A 19,473-nucleotide genomic window follows, 5' to 3' on the forward strand; every position below is an offset into this window, starting at 1 on the left:
GAAGAGGCTAAATTCTCGGCAGGCTCGCTGGGCATTATTTTTCAGCCAGTTTATGTTTATCATCTCCTATCGGCCCGGTAGTAAGAACGGTAAGCCAGATGCGATCACAGATTTTTGAGGCTGAGGCTAGTCACACTTCCCCGGTGACCATCGTGGCCCCCAGCCAGGTGGTCGCGGCGGTTACTTGGGGAGTGGAGTCCAGGGTCCGTGAGGCGTTACACGATGTATGCTGTTAGTGCCCGAGTCGGTCCGAACTGCCGTTCTTTAGTGGGGTCACTCATCCTGTCTAGCTTGCCACCCAGGAGCGGCTTGAACGTGTGCGTTAATCAAGCAGCGGTTCTGGTGGCACCTCACTGGCGCAGGATACTCTGGAGTTCGTTTCAGCCTGTCCGGCGTGTGTGGTGGGTAAGGGCTCTAATCGACCCTTGGCAGGGCTACTCCGACCGCTGTCAATCCCTTCAAGACCCTGGTCACACATAGCCATGGACTTTGTCACGGGCCTACCCCTGTCTAGTGGCAATACCGTGGTTCTTACCATGGTGGACAGGTTCTCGAAGGCGGTTAATTTTATTCCCCTCCCCAAATTACCAATTTCAGCGAGGGAAACAGCGGTCATTGTCTTTGACCATGTTTTTCACATTCATGGCCTCCCGGTGGACGTGGTTTATGACAGGGGTCCCCAGTTTGTGTCAAGGTTTTGGACAAAATTCTGTCGACAGCTGGGGGCAACGGTGAGCCTATCCTCCGGTTATCACCCGCAGACGAACGGTCAGGCTGAGCGAGCCAGCCAGGACTTAGAGAGAGTCCTGCACTATGTGGCATCGGCAGAGCCGTCAACTTGGAGTTCCAGGTTAACCATGGTCAAGTACGCACATAACTCACTCCCGGTCTCATCTACGGGATTATCACCCTTCCAGTGCTGTTTAGGCTACCAGCCCCCATTATTTCCCTCCCAAGAATCCGATGCCATTGTTCCGTCCGCACATTCATTTATTCAGAGGTGCCTTCGTACATGGAGGCTCGCCAGAGAAGCCCTTTCCCGGACTGGCGAGAGGAACAAGGCGTCGGTGGACGCCTTACAGTGATTATGTTACAGTGATTTTACGAGTTAAAAACGGACATTTCAAGGTAGCTAATGTACAATAAAACGTCTCAGGTTACGTATGTAACCCTTGTTCCCTGAAGGAGGGAATGGAGACGTACGTCAGTAGTGACCAACGAATTGGGATATCGCTAGAGAGCCCTATCAGCTTCGAGTGAACTAAAACAGGCCAATGGAATTGGCGTGCGATATTTGCATAATGCGCACCGCCTCCGACAGGTGTATATAAATAGGAAGCAGATGCAATCGCACTCTGTTTTTCGCTGAGGAGACAACTGGTGTCCGCACAGCAGCGAGGGTACAGAAACTGTGGCGACGAGACGTTCCCTTTCAGTCGCTCACGTTCGACGTACGTCAGTAGTGACCGACGAATTGGGATCCCAACTAAAGCACCACAGTTACGAAACCCCTTCCAGTGCCCAGCGCAAGCTCTAGCCACCCGTCGCACCAACTGGAACGGTGAAGGGGGCGAGCTTTACGGCGAGAGAGTTTACTGCTGTTTTACTGAATACCCACTAAGTAAACTAGACCAGGGTTTCTCAACCACATTCCTGGAGGCCCACCAACCCTGCACAGTTTGCGTGTCTCCTTAATTAAACACACCTGATTAGGGTTATCAGCTCATTAGTAGTGACTCAAAGATCTAAAATAGGTGTGTCAGACAAAGGAGACATACAAAATGTGTATACAGAAACCGATGGCAGCACAACGGGTTGCAGTGCTGGTGAGGCGGCAGGGGCCCGTGGAGCAGAGCTCGGCGGGGAAGCCCTAACCGTGATCCTCAGATTACCCTGCCTACACACCGCCGAACCGTCATTCCGACTGGAGCCGGAAAAAACGGCCGAACAGGGCATAGGGGAGGGGACCCCCGCTCCCTGAGAGTTAAGGAACGAGAGTCTAGATCTCAGCACTGCGATAGTCATGTTCCCGCAGTGAGAACATGAACTATCCACAAAAGCTGCTTCAGCATGCTGAACGCCCAAACACATGATGCAACGATTGTGCCCATCAGCAGGGACCAGGGAACGACCGCACCCAGTAACGCACAGACGAAATGACATCTTTGTAAAAGACGCAGGGTTCGTCTGTGAAGCTCTTTTAGAAGGGGAAGAACAGCTCTCTCGTGCTGAAGCACGCAGGGAGTGTCACGATGTGTTCGGGTACACCACTCCCCAAAATGCAGGAACCGGCCCAAATCACAACCGTACAAGCGTGCTTTTAAATGGGATAGGTTTGCTGTTAAAACAGCAGTTGAGAGCTCAAAGCTCAGCCTCCTCGTTGAAGCTCGTGACCTCGCTGCTGTGCCGTAACACCAACAGAAAGTGCTGACCTCTTCAAAGGCTCGTTTAGAACACTCAAATCTTGAAAAGCTGGAGAGACCAACCGGTTGGCTCCGAAGCGAAAGACAGAGTGCGATTGCATCTGCTTCCTATTTATATACACCTGTCGGAGGCGGTGCGCATTATGCAAATATCGCACGCCAATTCCATTGGCCTGCTTTAGTTCACTCAAAGCTGATAGGGCTCTCTAGCGATATCCCAATTCGTCGATCACTACTGACGTACGTCGAACGTGACCGACTGAAAGGGAACTTCATGAAACTCATCAGTAAAGTTTCAGCCATCATTCGGACGGGGATGATTTTTGGAGTATATTCTTTATATTGCCATCAGGATCAGTGAATCGGGATAAAGGCTATACACGAATTATGATCATTCACAGATCCCCAGCTAACACGTACGGTGGCCCAGTAGTGCACAACACAACAAAATTAAAAAAGCAAACATAAGTTCACAACACAACGAAATAAAGCCACAACACAACGGAATCAAGCCACAACACAATGGAATAAAGCCACAACACAACGGAAATGCTCCCGACCACTTGGGGGCTCTCAGAGCTCGGTAATATTACTATTCCTTGCCACTGTTCTATAAAGTCGACAGCTTTACAAAGATGTCAATACCATGATTAGTTTTAAGTATGTAAGCATTGTATATCGACATGATATATTAATTAAAAATCAACTACGTTCACAATAGCTTCATATTTATACTTGTGAATGCTTTGACGTGATACCCCGGTGCATGATAAAGGGAACATCCACCAATTCCACCAAGTGGTTAAAACGTATAATTTGTATTCATTAAAATTACTTTTAACATTTAAAAACAGACATGTTCAAATTCCAAAGGTTGTTAGTTCCTGTTGGTAAGACTGACAAGCTTTGGAATTTGAATATGTCTGTTTTTAAATGTTAAAAGAAGACAGAACAGCAAGAGTTACAAAAAACACAATAGTCGACCGTGTTGTAGAGCGCTCGTTTGAGGGGATTAAAAGATACCAGCAACTCTATTTTAAATAAGTACAAAGACATTTTATTGTAACTATTTGAGCGAAAAAGACGAGACAAGCATGAATCTCTCTAGTGCGCATGTGTCGAGCACTTGTGTTCGTGAACGCCATCAAAGTCTCGAGACTGCGTGCAAGTAAAAAACAAAGTAACCTTATTTTTCCATGATGAAATGCAGTTGACATTCCTCAAACTTTGCAGTGTGGGAGTTGCTGTGCAGCATGAAAAACAAACCTTTTATTCTTAATGTCAATGCGTTATAAACAGAAAGCAAGCAGAGAGCGCTTCCATTACAGATCTGTCATCACATCATTGAGCTCACGGAGAATATCTTATTTATCATGTTTACAACGTTGGTTATAATTAGATAATTCATGAGATTGTGATTGAACATTAAAAAAAAAAAAAAAAGATTTTTGGATTCTGACCAAATTAAAAGGTAGGTAATAATAATACAAATAATAAAACATTTATTCTCTGAGCATAAATAGGTGCTATAAAAAGACTATAAAAAAGCGCAATGTTTTCGTCTTACGGACAAACTCTCATCAGCCAGTGAACAACAGCCAAACCTTAAATTTCTTGAGAAAACAATGCAGACATTTCAAATGAATAAGGATTTCTTTTCATCAGTTCTTGTTTTTCTTTATGCATTTCTACATTAAGAATACAGCAAGACAAGCTATTAATCCTTTTTTTATGCCATTTATCATGTTAAGTGACACTTTAAAAAGGACACCATACTATTAAGACTTAGCTAGATAATAAACTGCACTTTTAGTAAATAAACAGTAAAACTACAAATATTAAGTAGGCCTAAATACACTGCGTTCCAAATTATTATGCAAGAGACAAATCAGTAAGATTTCTATACAATAAACATTCAGATTTTAGTTTTTCTAAGAAAATGTTTGTTCGTTTATTTATTTATGTCTTTTTAGATAACTGGTATCAATCTCAGACAAAATAATTTGCCAGATGCCAGACAGTTATCTAAAAAGACATGGATAAATAAACAAACAAACATTTTCTTAGAAAAACTAAAATCTGAATGTTTATTGTACAGAAATCTTGATGATATGTCAATTGCATAATAATTTGGAACGCAGTGTAAAAGTCTTACGATCCAAGTTATAATTTGTGGCCCTTCGCGTTGTTAAAATGCGGCACTCTTGGCCTCTGAACTTGAGTACCCCTGGTCTAACAAAATATAAATTTTAAACCTCTTTTTACTGTACCATTGTTTAAGAACCCTCTACTTCCTCTCTAAGCCAATGCAGGACGAGAGACCGCCCCGATTGTAAAGCAAAACGTGATTGGTTGTAGCGAGAGTGTGCTGCGATTGGTCAGCGCCACGTGGCTGTTATCTGATTGGCTTGAGGAGTCGGTGGGTGGAGTCGACCTATTTGTGGATTTGTCTGAGATCCTGACGCTAGAATTGTTTCAGAATCCACAAATGCGTGAGGTGATTCATAAATGCGCAGGAAGAGATCCACAAATGCGTGCAGCGATCCACAAATGCACAGGTGGTGATTCACAAATAAATGCAGGCAGAGTTGTGCTTGTGACATAAAAACATATTTGTGAATATGTTTTTTTTTTGGAAATCTCATTTTATTTATTGAATTCAATTAATTTTTGTGAAACTCCTTACATATATTTGTGGATCTCATTCTATTCATTTCTGGATACAATAATTTTTTGTGAATATCTTTACATTTTTTTGTGGATCATAATCTATTTGGTATTTTGCTACAATCCTATCTCCATACCCTAACAGTATATATGCCTATTCTCTAGTCATTGAGTGTATTATTTGGTAACTTCTTAATGTGGTTCATTATGGGATTGAATGACTGAACTATATAATTTAAATTGTTGTTTCAGACACCACTATGAAATGTGTCAAACCTGAAATAGGGAACAACTAAAAAGGGGCAATTTTTAAACACAATTTCAGTTTGACAACCAGGTTTAAATTAGGCGTGCTGTTCTGGTTCATGTATCTTTCACAGTCTGCCCATCTGAATGTTTGTACTTCCTTACTACACAGTCAGTTAGTAGTAACGTGAGAACAGAAGAAAAAAAAAAACAAACAAAAAAAAACGTTTTTTAGGTTGGGTACTTCTAGTCACAAAATAGTTTCAAGAGCCATCGATTTTTTCTTGAAACACAATATGATCATGGCATGCAAAGTTATGAAAAATTAGACAAAAAAAATGTAGCTGACAACTCATAAGGCCATTTTGCACATTCAGCAACATTCCTTCAGCACCATGCAAACATAATCCATTCATCTCTTTCTGTGAGGATTATGTGCTTTTTTTTTTTTACCTGCCCAAAATATTCATTACTATGCCTATAGACCACTGACAAATACGGGCATCTTTGTACAACAATACAAGTATAGAGAACACAAAATTCATTCATTCAAGGTTATAATGTCTCTGCAGAAATACATAAAAAACTGAAAACTGCATTTAGACTACTATATGAGCTAAAGGAGTGGCAATAGGCTATGAACTTCCAACACAAAGTTAACATACTTACAATGAAACCTTTGTCAGAAAAGCTACAGATCTGGCAACTAATAGATAAGATAATCAGTTTCCTCAATGAGACCACTATTAGTTTCAAAATCCAGTGTAAGACACATGATACTTGTTACTTAAATTTTCCTTAATGTTTAAAAATTTATTTTGTTTTAAAAACATCTTGGTGTACAAAAAAATTTACAAACCTTTTTGACCGAATGCTCTTTTTGACTGTAATATCAGACAATCACACTTTCCAAGAAGATGATAGCCACACCTCTGCTGTGTAATTACTGTGACTTTTTGCAGAGGTTAGCCCTTCCCCTTTGTATGATTTGTTAGCTGTCACTTCCTGACACACTTTTCTGGTATATTAACAAGAGAGGCTGTTTTATACCTCACTCACACAGATCTCCTCTCCTGGCAGTTGTTTATGGCAGGTTATAATCTTAAATTAACATGACATTTAACAATCAGATGATTCTAAAAATAATCTCCATCCTTTCTGTGACTACAGCCATGTCCATCCTCTTGATGAACTATTCAGAACAAAGGACAAATTGTCCTCGCAAGAAAGAGCTGGTCTTGAATCACTTCCTAAAGCAGGATGTTGGAGAACTACAGGCTTGTTCTGCTATTATTCAAGGAGATGTGGACGGAGTGGACAAGGACATTTTTAGGAAGCTCCTGACCTCGAAAAAAAGAACATCCTTGCTATCCGAGTCATTCTATCTCAACGCAACCAAGGATTGTCCATCCTACATCCGAGACAGAGGGTTTCTGACGGTTTCTCTCAGTAAAGAGGAGAAAGATTTCCCTATTGCTTTCTCCATGGTGATCCATGAGAAGATTGAGATGTTTGAAAGGCTCTTAAGAGCCATTTACACTCCTGACAATCTGTACTGTGTTCATGTGGACCAGAAGTCTCCTGAGATCTTTAAAGAAGCAGTTAGGGCCATTGTGTCCTGCCTGACAAATGTGTTTATGGCCAGCAAACTGGAGAATGTGATCTACGCCTCCTGGTCTCGAGTTCAAGCGGACATCAACTGCATGCAGGATCTTCTCAAGTCACCTGTCCAGTGGAAGTATCTGCTCAACACCTGTGGCACTGATTTCCCCATCAAAACCAATGCAGAAATAGTCGAGTCTCTAAAATACCTGAACGGAAGGAACAGTTTGGAGTCCGAGGCCGTAGAGTCCAAAAAGGGGCGCTGGCAGTATCATCACAATGTTACGAAAGTTGTGACTCGGACCAATGTTAAAAAGTCACCCCCGCCAATAAAGAGCCCTATGTTTGCAGGAAATGCTTACTTTGTGGTTTCAAGAGAGTTTGTGGATCACATCTTCAAAAGCAAAGAGATTCAAGAATTCATGGAATGGGAGAAAGACACATACAGTCCAGATGAACACATGTGGGCTACGTTACAGCGGATGCCTTCAGTACCAGGATCCAACCCTTCAAACAGAAAGTACGAGCAATCGGACATGAACGCAATTGCTCGTCTAGTTAAATGGAGCTACCATGAAGGAGATCTAAAGAGTGGGGCTCCCTACCCACCATGCACTGGGACGCACAGACGGGCGGTGTGTGTCTATGGAGCTGGGGACTTGAAATGGATTGTGAGGCAACACCATCTTTTGGCAAACAAGTTTGATCCACAAGTAGATGATGTAGCTATCAAATGTATGGAGGCTTTTTTAAGGTACAAAGCTATTTATGGTCGATCATTACTAACAGTTGATAAATCTGACATTATTTTATGATGTTTTTAATGTTTTAAATTGTTTGTAAATATTAGATATATGGATTTTTGTTTTATTTTTATGAAATGTGTTAATATGTAATATTAATTACATATATAAACATATATGGTCCCACTTTATATTAAGTGGCCTTAACTACTATGTACTTGCATCAAAAAATAAGTACAATGTACTTATTGGGTTCATATTGAATTGCAAAACACTTTTGCTGCTATTGAGGTGGATACGGGTAAGGTTAGGGAAAGCTTTGGTGTTATGGGTAGGTTTAAGGTTAGGGGTAAGGTGTAAGGGATGGGTCAACAGTGTAATTATAAATGTAATTACAGAAATTAATTACAGATGTAATTACATGCTAGTATTTTTAAAATATAAGTACAATGTAAAAACATGTATGTACACAATAAGTGCACTGTATCAAATGATTAATTTAAATGTAAGTACATAGTAGTTAAGGCCACTTAATATAAAGTGGGACCACATATATATATATATATATATATATATATATATATATATATATGTAATGTTTAATACTACACTTTCTGTGCAGGTCATATTATTATGATGCTAAATGTCAAATAAAATATTAATTAAAGTAATAGTTTGGGTTTTAAAAATCATTTGTACTTTTTTGTAGAGAAGCTTTCTTTGTGTTACACATAATACTTCATATAAAGATGTGACATTAATGAATTTAAATCATAATTAAAATATTAACAGAGTACAAAAAAAAAGATCTCACAAGCAAAGGTAATAGATTATATATAATTTAGATGTGTGTCCGTGACACAAGGTACATGACCAAATGCAAACATTTAAATTTATGATAAACCAACTACTACTTGTTTGATATTGTGAGGTAACGTATAACAAATATATTTATAAATGCAAATTTCTCTCAACATAGAAGATATGATCTGAAACAGAAAAAGGAGCAAACACAGGATGTGGTTAATATGTGACACATGCACAGAAGAATTTCCTTACACCTACATAATGTCTTACAAAGCAGCTGTATAGATGTATAGATATAGCATATGTGTGAAGTCACAGCAAAAAAGTGTTGGGACATACCTTTGGAGGAGAGACCCTTACAAAAAATAAGTTTTTTCAAGTGTACTATTAGTAGGGGGAGAGTGGGATAAGATGAGCCATTTTTACTTATGTGGCCCTCAAGATAAGGGAAAAGGAGGCAGAAGTACAATGATAGTATTTCAAGTAATTTCAGGATGTTTCCTATCATTTTAAATGATCAGAATACATCTATGACAAAGGGTTCAGAAAATATGGCTTATAAAAAAAGTGTTCCTCTGGCTCAATTTACCCCAGGTTAGGGGTAAGTTGATCCGAGTCAGTGGGTGGGTGCAAACTGACCATCAAACTGAATCTGAATCAAACCCATTTGAAATTTTAAAGATAATATACCTATTTTAAAAACTAATTTAATTATCAAATTTCTTTGTAAAATAAATATTTCTTTTTTTTATAACTAAATTAAACAACATAAAACCAACCAAATGAAGTTGAAATTTCAGCATCTTTAATTGTTTGCATTTCTGAAACAATATGTTGAACATCAAAGTTGTAACCTTCCTATAAACAGACTAAACAGAGAGTTTGAGTAAAATTAAATAAAAACTAAATAAGAATGATTAAATATCAGTGAAACTAATAAACATTTTAATCAAAAGGTTCTTGACATGGTAGTTTTTAGTTGTCGACCATGTTATGCCATTAGAGACTACAGATGGAAAGATATATATGATTAAACATCCTCTGGTTCGTATCAGAGAAGGATTTGGTGTACTTGTACACTGTTCCTAAACAAAAATAAAATAAAAACTAAACCAGTTGGGTAATATTACATTGAAATGACACCAGTTTATACTTCAGATTTAACTTAAATACATTGCCTTATGTGGGGGAAGTCAAAACGCTGGCTCAATTTACCCCACAGCATTTGGCTCACTTTGCCCCATAGCTGCCATTTTTGGAAAAGCTAGCTAGCTTACCAATTCAGAATAATATTTAGCTAAATGACTTGAATGGTTTTATACGTTGCTAAATCACCAATATGCATCATAAATAGTTTTAGACCCGGACAAATTTGCTTTGATGTAACAGCCATTACATCTGTTATGTTAAAATTTAAATTTGACAAGCCAAAAACATTTTTTAAAGTAAATAAGCGACTTCCACTCCTCCCATGTGCTTCTCCTTTTCACAGTCTGGCAGAAATTATGGGTGGTTCTAAAATATATGGTCAAATGACAATAAAATGGTACAATTGCCAAGATACAGGGGGTGGGTCAACTTACCCACTGGCTCATCTTACCCCACTCTCCCCTATACTTCTTTCAAACTAAAAAATAATGTATACTTTCAGTCTACCTTTTATGTATTTCTCAGAAATATACTTTATGTACTTCTACTGCTGTATATTTGGCAAATACTCTTGTACTCAATTTTTTATTTATTTAATTAAAGGTGCTCTAAGTGATCCTGGGTGGAGTAACTTTCTGTTGACGTTCAAAGTGTTGTCAAACAAAACAGAGACTAGCTAGACCCTCGCTTGGCTTGGCTTGTAGTTGTGTTTACTCTTTTGATTGAGTAGCCTATTAAATACCTTTTTTCCCATAGTTTTACATACTGTCTTATAAACTTACATTGTTTTAAAATATTGATTTATAAAGAAAACATACTGTACACTGTAAAAAGTAAAACATTGGAGTTTTTCGTTTGATATATTTTTTTTCATTCCAATAGCCTAAAATTATTAGATTGTTAAGTAAAATTACATTTTGTAATTTATTTGTCTTTCAATCTATTTTCTTAGATCGATACAATATAAAATTATAACATAACAATGTAATTTAAATTATACATTCGATCAAACGACTTTTAATAGATTAAGCATGGTTTGCGCATGCGCACACATGAAAACTCGAGAGAAGGTTCTGGAAGAGACCGAACGCAGCAGAAGCGGCAGAAGTCGGAGGAGGCGCGAAGCGAACAGGACACGTTTGTCAGGTAAGGGAGGAATTAACCAAAATTGTATGTCTGTGTTATCCTAGCGTTAACATTGCGCCATTTTACAGCTAACGATTTTCCTGGGAAATCCAAGAACTTAATATTATAGACCGATTGAATGGATATTATGAAAGGAAAAAAAATATTTTTTCGCTCTGAATGTTGTAAAAAAAAAAAAAAGTTGTATTCATGACTAAAGCTTTAGTATATTGCATTTCTTTGCCGAAAGAAATGAATCACCTCATGCGAGTGACGTGTAACGTTTCCCGCTCAGAGTTTAGGCTTAACGTTACTGGCTCAGCTCCGGGCGCTCAATGCCATTATGAACGCGGATTTTATGTTTTATGTTTTAAATTTGCGAAGGCAGGAAATGAATGTGAGAAATTAATTTACACTTTGAAACTGTAAAACTAAAACGGATTAATGTTTGGATTTGAATTTTAGGAAAGCTGCTGCTTGGTAGGCCTAGTTCCTGGTGCCAGTTTTGGTTGTCCAGTCTTCGCTGACACTGGTAAGTTGTTTTTGCCATGGAGGGGAGTTGGGGGTTGGGGTCAGTAGGTGATTCGTGCATTACATTCAATACTTATTGCACTGATTCAGGGCTGGAGCAAATGATTACATATGCTGTGTCCCAATTCGCCTACTTGTACTAATGTTACGTCCTAAAAGTATGTACTCTTTTTGTGGAGAAAAAGTATAAACTTTTGAGTGTGTAGCAAAAGAGTATGCAAGCTTTGGGAGATACTACTTTGTCATCTTTAACGGACGGATCTGTCGCGTGCATCCTGTCATCGTAAACTGGCATGTCAATCATCTTATCACAGTTAAAATCCTCCATTCAATCTATTTTAATTTCCTACCTTTTCGGAGAGAAATGTTGTAGCACGTTCATCTACCAGTCGTGTGTTTTCCATGCGGAGACTGTCCTTGTGTGTTTGCAATTTGAATAGGCTATAATGATTCATTTAAAAGTTAATGGCTTAACGTATCTTTGCAAATGTTCAAAATGCTGCTGCAGTTGCAATATAATGTAGATAACATTGAATAAATACATTTTTGCCAGGTAAGATACTGATAATTAATTTACTTATGTTTCAGAAAGATGACAATTTAATATTTGACTGGGAAGAATTGCAAATGTTGTGGGAGAGGTGGCCAGCACTTTTTAAAATGGAAGAGGTCAGTTTTGGTGCAAAACTATGTTGATTCTTGTTCATTTGGTATTCATAACAGTAATATGATTACAGCTTTTGTTACTAATTTAAATAATTTGGTCAATTATTAATCCCAAACTTTGTATTTTCTGCTGTTTTAATTTTTTAGATCAGTGCCGAGTTCATGAGAATCACAACGGAAAAAGGGTGGCGTGACAAAGGAAAAGAATGGCAGGATTTTACATCGTTTAGATGAGGTATGTACAATTACGACTGAGTCAGACTGAATCAAATATGTTTGATATTACCTTAACCGGTCTGTTCTATGGTCGCTATGACAGGGTTGTAGATTAACTTTTTTTGCGCGTAACACTGGTGCTACAAAGGTTAAAAGATTTTTAGCACCAGTAGCCTGAAAGTTGTCAGCACAGACTGATTTCTTTTGTAGCATGTGTGACTAACATTGTTAGCCTTTTCAGTGTGGTGTTATATGGAGGCAATCTGCATGTGGCACAGCTGAAGTGTTATGGATGCCCTGGTTGTTTTAAAGGTTGTATCAGCGATTGCAGGCCCAAACATAAATGATCATATTCATCCTTATGATCCGCTAGCTGCACGCCCCATAAGCAGGCCGTCAAAAAAAACGCCTTTGTAGGCAGCCTAGGGTCTGAGATCTGTACACAAAAACAATAGACCACAACAGTGCTATCAACCACTCAAAACCAAAATAGTGTTTAATTTTCTGAGATACTGATACACTCTTTATTCATTACTATGTATTGTCTTGCCAGGATATGCCAGGTGATGGACTGGAGCAAACAATGGCCGTCTTAATCAGTGAGACAGACAGACACCAGGGTTCTCATTGAGTCCACAGAGGTCCTCAGTAACGTGCCCTCAACCGCAGCTGCTGTAGCAATGCTGTTTGGACTAACATATGTGGTATACCTCGAGTATCCAAAAGAACTGAAATTCACTTGAGTTTTTTCTGAAAGTTTTAATGGAACTTGGCGCAAGAAAAATGACCCCCAAAATATGTCGCCTCTCCACTCTGCTGCATAGTCAATGACTGACTGACAGCCTCCATTTCAGTGCTTTGATGATCACAGGATGGCAGAAATTCTTTCACCCCAGTCTCCACTACATCGTATTAGTAGTTCAGTAGTTGTTTGTTGTTTACTGGATGTGGCAATATCTATGTTTTGTATTTGATTTACATTTATTTCTCTGAATTACATTTGTATTTGTAAAACAATGTTTGTTTTGCCAAAAAAGTCTAATCTTAAAAACAGTGATTTAATAAATCTTTTAAAATAATGTTTGATCTGACTCATTTAAAATATATATATATTGAGAGAATTTAATTTTTTTTAGATTGTCAATTGTAAAGCATTTTATATTACTTGCAATGAATACATATTTCAGATTGAAGAAAATTAAATTTAGATCAAGTCTCTTAAAAACCTTTTTTTTTTTAATTTAAGCCAATTTAAAATATTGATTTACACCAAATTCAGAAAAGAGTTTGCATGAAATGCAGAAAATTAGTTTGAACTGAATGGTTTCTGAACATTAGGTCAATGTAAAATCTTTATTGTGAATGGTTACTTCAATTTTATTAAGTTAATCCAATGTTTCACTTTTTACAGTGTATATGTTCCTAATTCTGAGTGTGTACATTTTTGTGTAGTCCACTGGTAGTGTACATAGGAATTTATTCAAGATCTACTTAACTCTTTCTCCGCCAATGACAGAATTTTCCATTATTTATGACACTATGGCCCAATTTCACAGACGGGGCTTAGACTGAGCCAGGATTAGGCCTTAGTTCAATGAGGGCATAAAGCTGCAGTCTGTAACTTTTTTGGTTAATTTTTGAGCAAGTACATAACCAGCCAGTGTTCAAAACTATCTCTTTACTTAAGCCCGATTCACAACAGTAAGCTTGTAATAATGTTTTATAATAAAATTATACTGGTGGATTTCCACGGGAAATTGGAGCATGCAGCAGTTTGTCTTTGCGTCATTACGTCACGTCTTTAAACAGAAAGGAAGGAGTCCCAGCTAGACTATGCATATTGGATGCTGCTGATATGCATTTCTCACAGCAGCTGAAATAATTAAACTTATCATTTTGATGGCGGATTGTAATTCAGAAGATTGGAGATTCACCCATGGTCAAAAGCAAAAGACTTCGGACTGCGGAGTGGCTACAGAAATTGAAATCTACAGGTAACGCTAATACAGCACAATTTGCAGTACAAATGAAAAACATAGTTTTGTACTCAAAAGTTTACTATGGTTACACTTAAAGTATACTTAATTATACTTTTATACACTAAAAAGTGGGCCAATTTAGTCCCAAGTAGTACTGAAATAGTACACTTGCAAGTATACTACTACATAAAGTATTCTAAAAATATACTTGAATTTTTCTTAAGTATACTTAATAAAATTAATTTAAAATATACTTATTTTTTTGCAACTTATCTTTAAAAACAATGCTTCATCATCTATGAAATATCTCTAGAATGTCTCTAAGCACTTTTTCACACAGGGCCATGTGGGTTTGGATTTTGTTTTCCCTTCATAATAAAAACCTTCATTTAAAAACTGCATGTTGTGTTTACTTGTGTTATCTTTGATTAATATTTAAATTTGTTTGATGATCTGAAACATTAAACTGTGACAAACATGCAAAAAAAGGAAGGGGGCAAACACTTATTCACACCACTGTATATGAAGGATGTTATGAAGGGCTAACTATTTTTAAAATTTATAAACATGAATGTGAACTTATGCATTAGATTATGGAGTAGCAAATCCTGAAACATGAAAACAAGTAGCAGCAGCAAAACCAGAAGCATGCAAAACTTTTGATAAAATTTCCTCCTACTCAGACCACAGAACTCATTTGAACAGTATTGCATTGTCTACACAGGAACCAAAACTACTACTAACAACTATTAAATTACTCTTAGAAATACAAATCAGCATTATAACTTTACAGAGTTATTGGTCTATATAAAAAAATGAGGAAGAGCATTTAAAATGTCTAGTAGTATTTTTTTTAATAATGTTTACAAACACTACAATCTGACAAATGACACATATCCATAAAAAACATGATTACGCCGGTCCGGATATGAATATGAATTGTGATCCGCATTCTAAGTGTTGTTAAACTCGTGCAGAAACCACATTTGTGTGGTTATACTAAATATTGTTTAGTCATATTTTCGATGCATTGGTAGTTAAACTCCAGCTTTGACTGCATTGCGGGGAAAATGCAAAATACTTTTGTGATACTGTAAGATACACGACACGCAAGCTGAACATGCAGAGGTGAACGAACAGCACTGAAAAGGTCTTTTGTGGCATTTGTATTCTCTGCTGTAATGTGATCTAATGCATAATATGCAGTGACTAGATTAAAAGAGTTTATTCTTATGAATAATGTGAGAAAAGCTCAGAAACTGATGACATACTCTCCAGCCACGGTATCCAGCCACCACTCCGAATAAGCCTTTACCATACTTCCGCTGCGGCCTGTATCAATGGCTATGCCCATAGCACAGGATTGTTGTGATTTATGTAAAATTCAGCTCACATACTTCTTCTTAAGACACCAACCTCAGTTTACTATCATTAATTGAGTATTGCGAAACAAAATGGTATGCCAGAACTAAGCCAGATTGTGGCTTTGGAGAAGGAATGTAACCTCCTTACTTCCTGTTCGATCATCTTACAAACTGTAACAATAGTGAGTAATAATTAACTGCTTAAGTGTGTTATTGATCATTTTTGACTTAAAGGGATAATTCACCAAAAAGTGAAAATTATCCCATGATTTCAAGCCATAGGTGTATATGACTTTCTTCTATCAGACGAACACAATCGGAGTTATATTAAATAATGTCCTAGCTCTTCCAAGCTTTATAATGGTAGTGAATAGAGGATGAGATTTTGAAGCCCAAAAAAGTGCAACTATCCATCATAAAAGATAATGATGCAGCTCTAGGGGGGTTAAAGGGTTAGTTCACCCAAAAATTTGATATTTTTCTTACACAAACACAACACTTTGCTTCTGAAGGCCTTTATTAAAGGGTTAGTTCACTCAAAAATGAAATTCTGTCATTAACTACTCACCCTCATGTCGTTCCACACCTGTAAATCCTTTGTTCATCTTCAGAACACAAATTAAGATATTTTTGATGAAATGTGGTGGCTCAGAGAGGCCTCCATTGACAGCAATGCCATTCAAACTCTCAAGATCCATGAAGGTACTAAAGACGTTGTTAAAACCGTCCATGTGACTGCAGTGGTTCTACAATAATTTTATGAAGCGACGAGAATACTTTTTGTGCGCACTCACTGAGCCACCGGATTTCATCAAAAATATCTTAATTTGTGTTCCGAAGATGAACGAATGTCTTATGGGTGTGGAACACCATGAGGGTGAGTAATAAATGACAGAATTTTCATTTTTGGGTGAACTAACCCTTTAATAAAGGCCTTCAGAAGCGAAGTGTTGTGTTTGTATAAGAAAAAATATAAATATTTAAAACTTTAAAAACTTAAATAACTGGCTTCCAGCAGACGACCGTACGTTAAAATGATATAGGGGTAGCGTAAGCTTTGATGCCTTTTGCTGTTCAAACAAACAGGGCTGTGCAACAAACTCAAGATCCTCCTCTTATATCGTAATCCTCTGACATTTCTTTTCAAAAATTCTCGTTTTATACTTCTAATTTGTGACCGGTGTTTTGTTTTGCTCTCTCCTCTGCGCTTCTGTCATGTCAGAGTTCACTCTTTCGCCGTAAATTGGAAAATGGATATTTTTCTTACACAAATGCATCACTTCACTTCAGAAGGCCTTTATTAACCCCCCAGAGCCATGTGGTTATCTTTTATGATGGATGGTTGCACTTTTTTGGGCTTCAAAATCTCATACTCTATTTACTGCCATTGTAAAGTTTGGAAGAGCCTGGACATTATTTAATATAATTCTCATTGTATTCGCCTGAAAGAAGAAAATCATATCCACCTAGGATGGCTTGAGGGTGAGTAAATCATTTTCATTTTTGGGTGAACGAACCCTTTAACCCTTGAGCTGAGAGCTTTAAAGTTGGAGGGTTTTTTAAAAATGACAAATTTTCCTTAACCTTCTCAGTCGCCCCAAGAGGCAAGCAACCACAGCTAGTCTGCACTGGAAACCTGACCAGTGAAGCCCGCCAGTTTGTTATTGTTGCCACAAATGACAAAGTTGTATTTCACTGGAAGATAAGAGCCTCACCTGTGGCTTGGATAAGTTGTTCCAGCGCTGCTATCATCACATATGTGAAAAGTCAGTTGTGGGTTTTTTTTTTTTTTTTTTTGTTTTTTTAAGGACTGTTGAAGTTTAATATTTTGATGATTACTTTTAGGCTACTCGTATGCTGTGGAAAAGATGGCGGAGTACAGACTTGTAAAAATTCCTTCTGGTCTGCCACAATCATCAGATAAAGGGTTATCTGCCTGATAAAACTGGAAAAAGAACTGTTTCTGCAGTCTGAGTTTTGTTTTTATTGTTAATATTCAATGACAATTAATGTGTTGAACTCAAATTGTTTACTTTGTGTTTTATTATTTTAACAACACATTTTAGGTGTAAGAATTGAACACAGTCTGAGTCAATTTTAACACATTCTTTCTAAGAGTGTAAAATAAACTGAAGATGTCAAATTTTAAAGGTGCCCTAGATTATGTTTTTAAAAGATGTAATATAACTCTAAGGTGTCCCCTGAATGTGTCTGTGAAGTTTCAGCTCAAAATACCCCATAGATTTTTTTTAATTAATTTTTTTAACTGCCTATTTTGGGGCATCATTATAAACACGCCGATTTTATGCTGCGGCCCCTTTAAATCCCGTGGTCCACGCCCACAGAGCTCGCGCTTGCCTTGAACAGTGCCTTAACAAAGTTTACACGGCTAATATAACCCTCAAAATGGATCTTTACAAAGTGTTCGTCATGCATGCGGCATGCATGCGTCGGATTATGTGAGTATTGTATACTGTTATATTGTTTACTTCTGATTTTGAATGAGTTTGATAGTGCTCCATGGCTAACGGCTAATGCTACACTGTTGGAGAGATTTATAAAGAATGAAGTTGTGTTTATGCATTATACAGACTGCAAGTGTTTAAAAATGAAAATAGTGACGGCTCTCTTGTCTCCGTGAATACAGTAAGAAACTATAGTAACTTTAACCACATTTAACAGTACATTAGCAACATGCTAACGAAACATTTAGAAAGACAGTTTACAAATATCACTAAAAATATCATGTTATCATGGATCATGTCAGTTATTATTGCTCCATCTGCCATTTTTCGCTATTGTTCTTGCTTGCTTTCCTAGTCTGATGATTCAGCTGTGCACAGATCCAGATGTTAATACTGGCTGCCCTTGTCTAATGCCTTTTATAATGTTGGAAACTAGGGATGTAACGATATCAAAATCTCACGGTACGATACAATTTCGATATTGACCTCACGGTACGATATTTATTGCGATATTGTGGAAAAGCTCACAGTATTGTTAAATAGCTCACGATAGTGTTTGTGATGATAATAGCGAAAAAATACTGACATTTATTCTGCTTTTGCCAGTCAACAGGCAATTTATTGTTGTATTTATGGATCCATGACAACATAAAACGCTGATCACATAGTGCTTTTAAAGTGCAAGTTGTAGTCAGGAACATCAATATTCTGTATAGTAATATTTGGTTGCATAACTGATTCTTCTGTGCAATGTTCAAGTTAAGAAGCAACTAGAACAATTGTAAACAATAGGGAATTCCCTTTAAGTGCAAACAAAGATCAAGTTAAGTCAGGTTTAAATGTGCAAGGCAAATACACTGTGTGCAGAATTATTAGGCAAGCTGATTTTCTGATCATATTTTTTTTCCAAGCACATTTTACCAATTCCAATCCACATCAATCTTAATAACTACTATTAATATTGTTTTTAATCATTTATAAGTGATATATAATTGTTCATGAAGGCTGGAAATGAAAAATGCCTTATATTCAGGTGTGCAGAATTATTAGGCAGGTTTGCTTTTACAGGCAAAATGAGCCAAAAAAAGAGATTTAACTCAGACTGAAAAGTCAAAAATTATTAAATACTCACGAGAAGGACGCAATACTAATGCAATACTAGAATTTGCAAAGTGAAAGCATGACCAAGGGAAAGCAAAATGCTCATGGGGTCAGCGGGGTCATACAAAATCAGGTGGAAAAGAAAAGACACATGTTAACTGCAAAAGATTGAAGAATTAAGGTGAAGAATTAAGTGTGAAACCATCAGGAACCCTTTAGTCTCCAGCGCCACCATTTTCCAGAACTGCAACCTACCTGGAGTCTCCAGAAGTGCAAGGTGTCAGGATCTCAGAGACTTAGGTTAGCTAAAGAATCCTAAAAAATGACCCGCTCTTAATAATAATCACAAGCTGAAATGTTGTGAAATACATGAAGACTGGGTTTTTATA

At 37.4% G+C, this 19,473-nt stretch overlaps 1 protein-coding gene and 1 long non-coding RNA gene across 2 annotated transcripts; both read left to right on the top strand.

The window, feature by feature from the left end:
• Window positions 1-6,012: 6,012 nt before the first annotated feature.
• On the top strand, window positions 6,013-7,914 carry LOC125248011 (beta-1,3-galactosyl-O-glycosyl-glycoprotein beta-1,6-N-acetylglucosaminyltransferase 3-like). Its single transcript, XM_048159565.1, has one exon. It carries the CDS (start codon window positions 6,449-6,451, stop codon window positions 7,751-7,753), a length of 1,305 nt encoding a protein of 434 aa, XP_048015522.1. The 5' UTR covers window positions 6,013-6,448; the 3' UTR covers window positions 7,754-7,914.
• Window positions 7,915-8,314: 400 nt separating this feature from the next.
• On the top strand, window positions 8,315-13,265 carry LOC125247896. Its single transcript, XR_007180197.1, has 5 exons — window positions 8,315-10,783; window positions 11,228-11,294; window positions 11,882-11,962; window positions 12,107-12,194; window positions 12,729-13,265. It is a non-coding gene; the product is annotated as an uncharacterized LOC125247896 (long non-coding RNA).
• The last annotated feature ends 6,208 nt before the right edge of the window (window positions 13,266-19,473 follow it).

Source organism: Megalobrama amblycephala, linkage group LG15, assembly GCF_018812025.1.
Source record: "Megalobrama amblycephala isolate DHTTF-2021 linkage group LG15, ASM1881202v1, whole genome shotgun sequence".
NCBI lineage: Eukaryota > Metazoa > Chordata > Actinopteri > Cypriniformes > Xenocyprididae > Megalobrama > Megalobrama amblycephala.

Excerpts from the sequence above, each read along its gene's own strand:
- LOC125248011 (XM_048159565.1), top strand. The coding sequence starts at position 6,449 with ATGACATTTAACAATCAGATGATTCTAAAAATAATCTCCATCCTTTCT.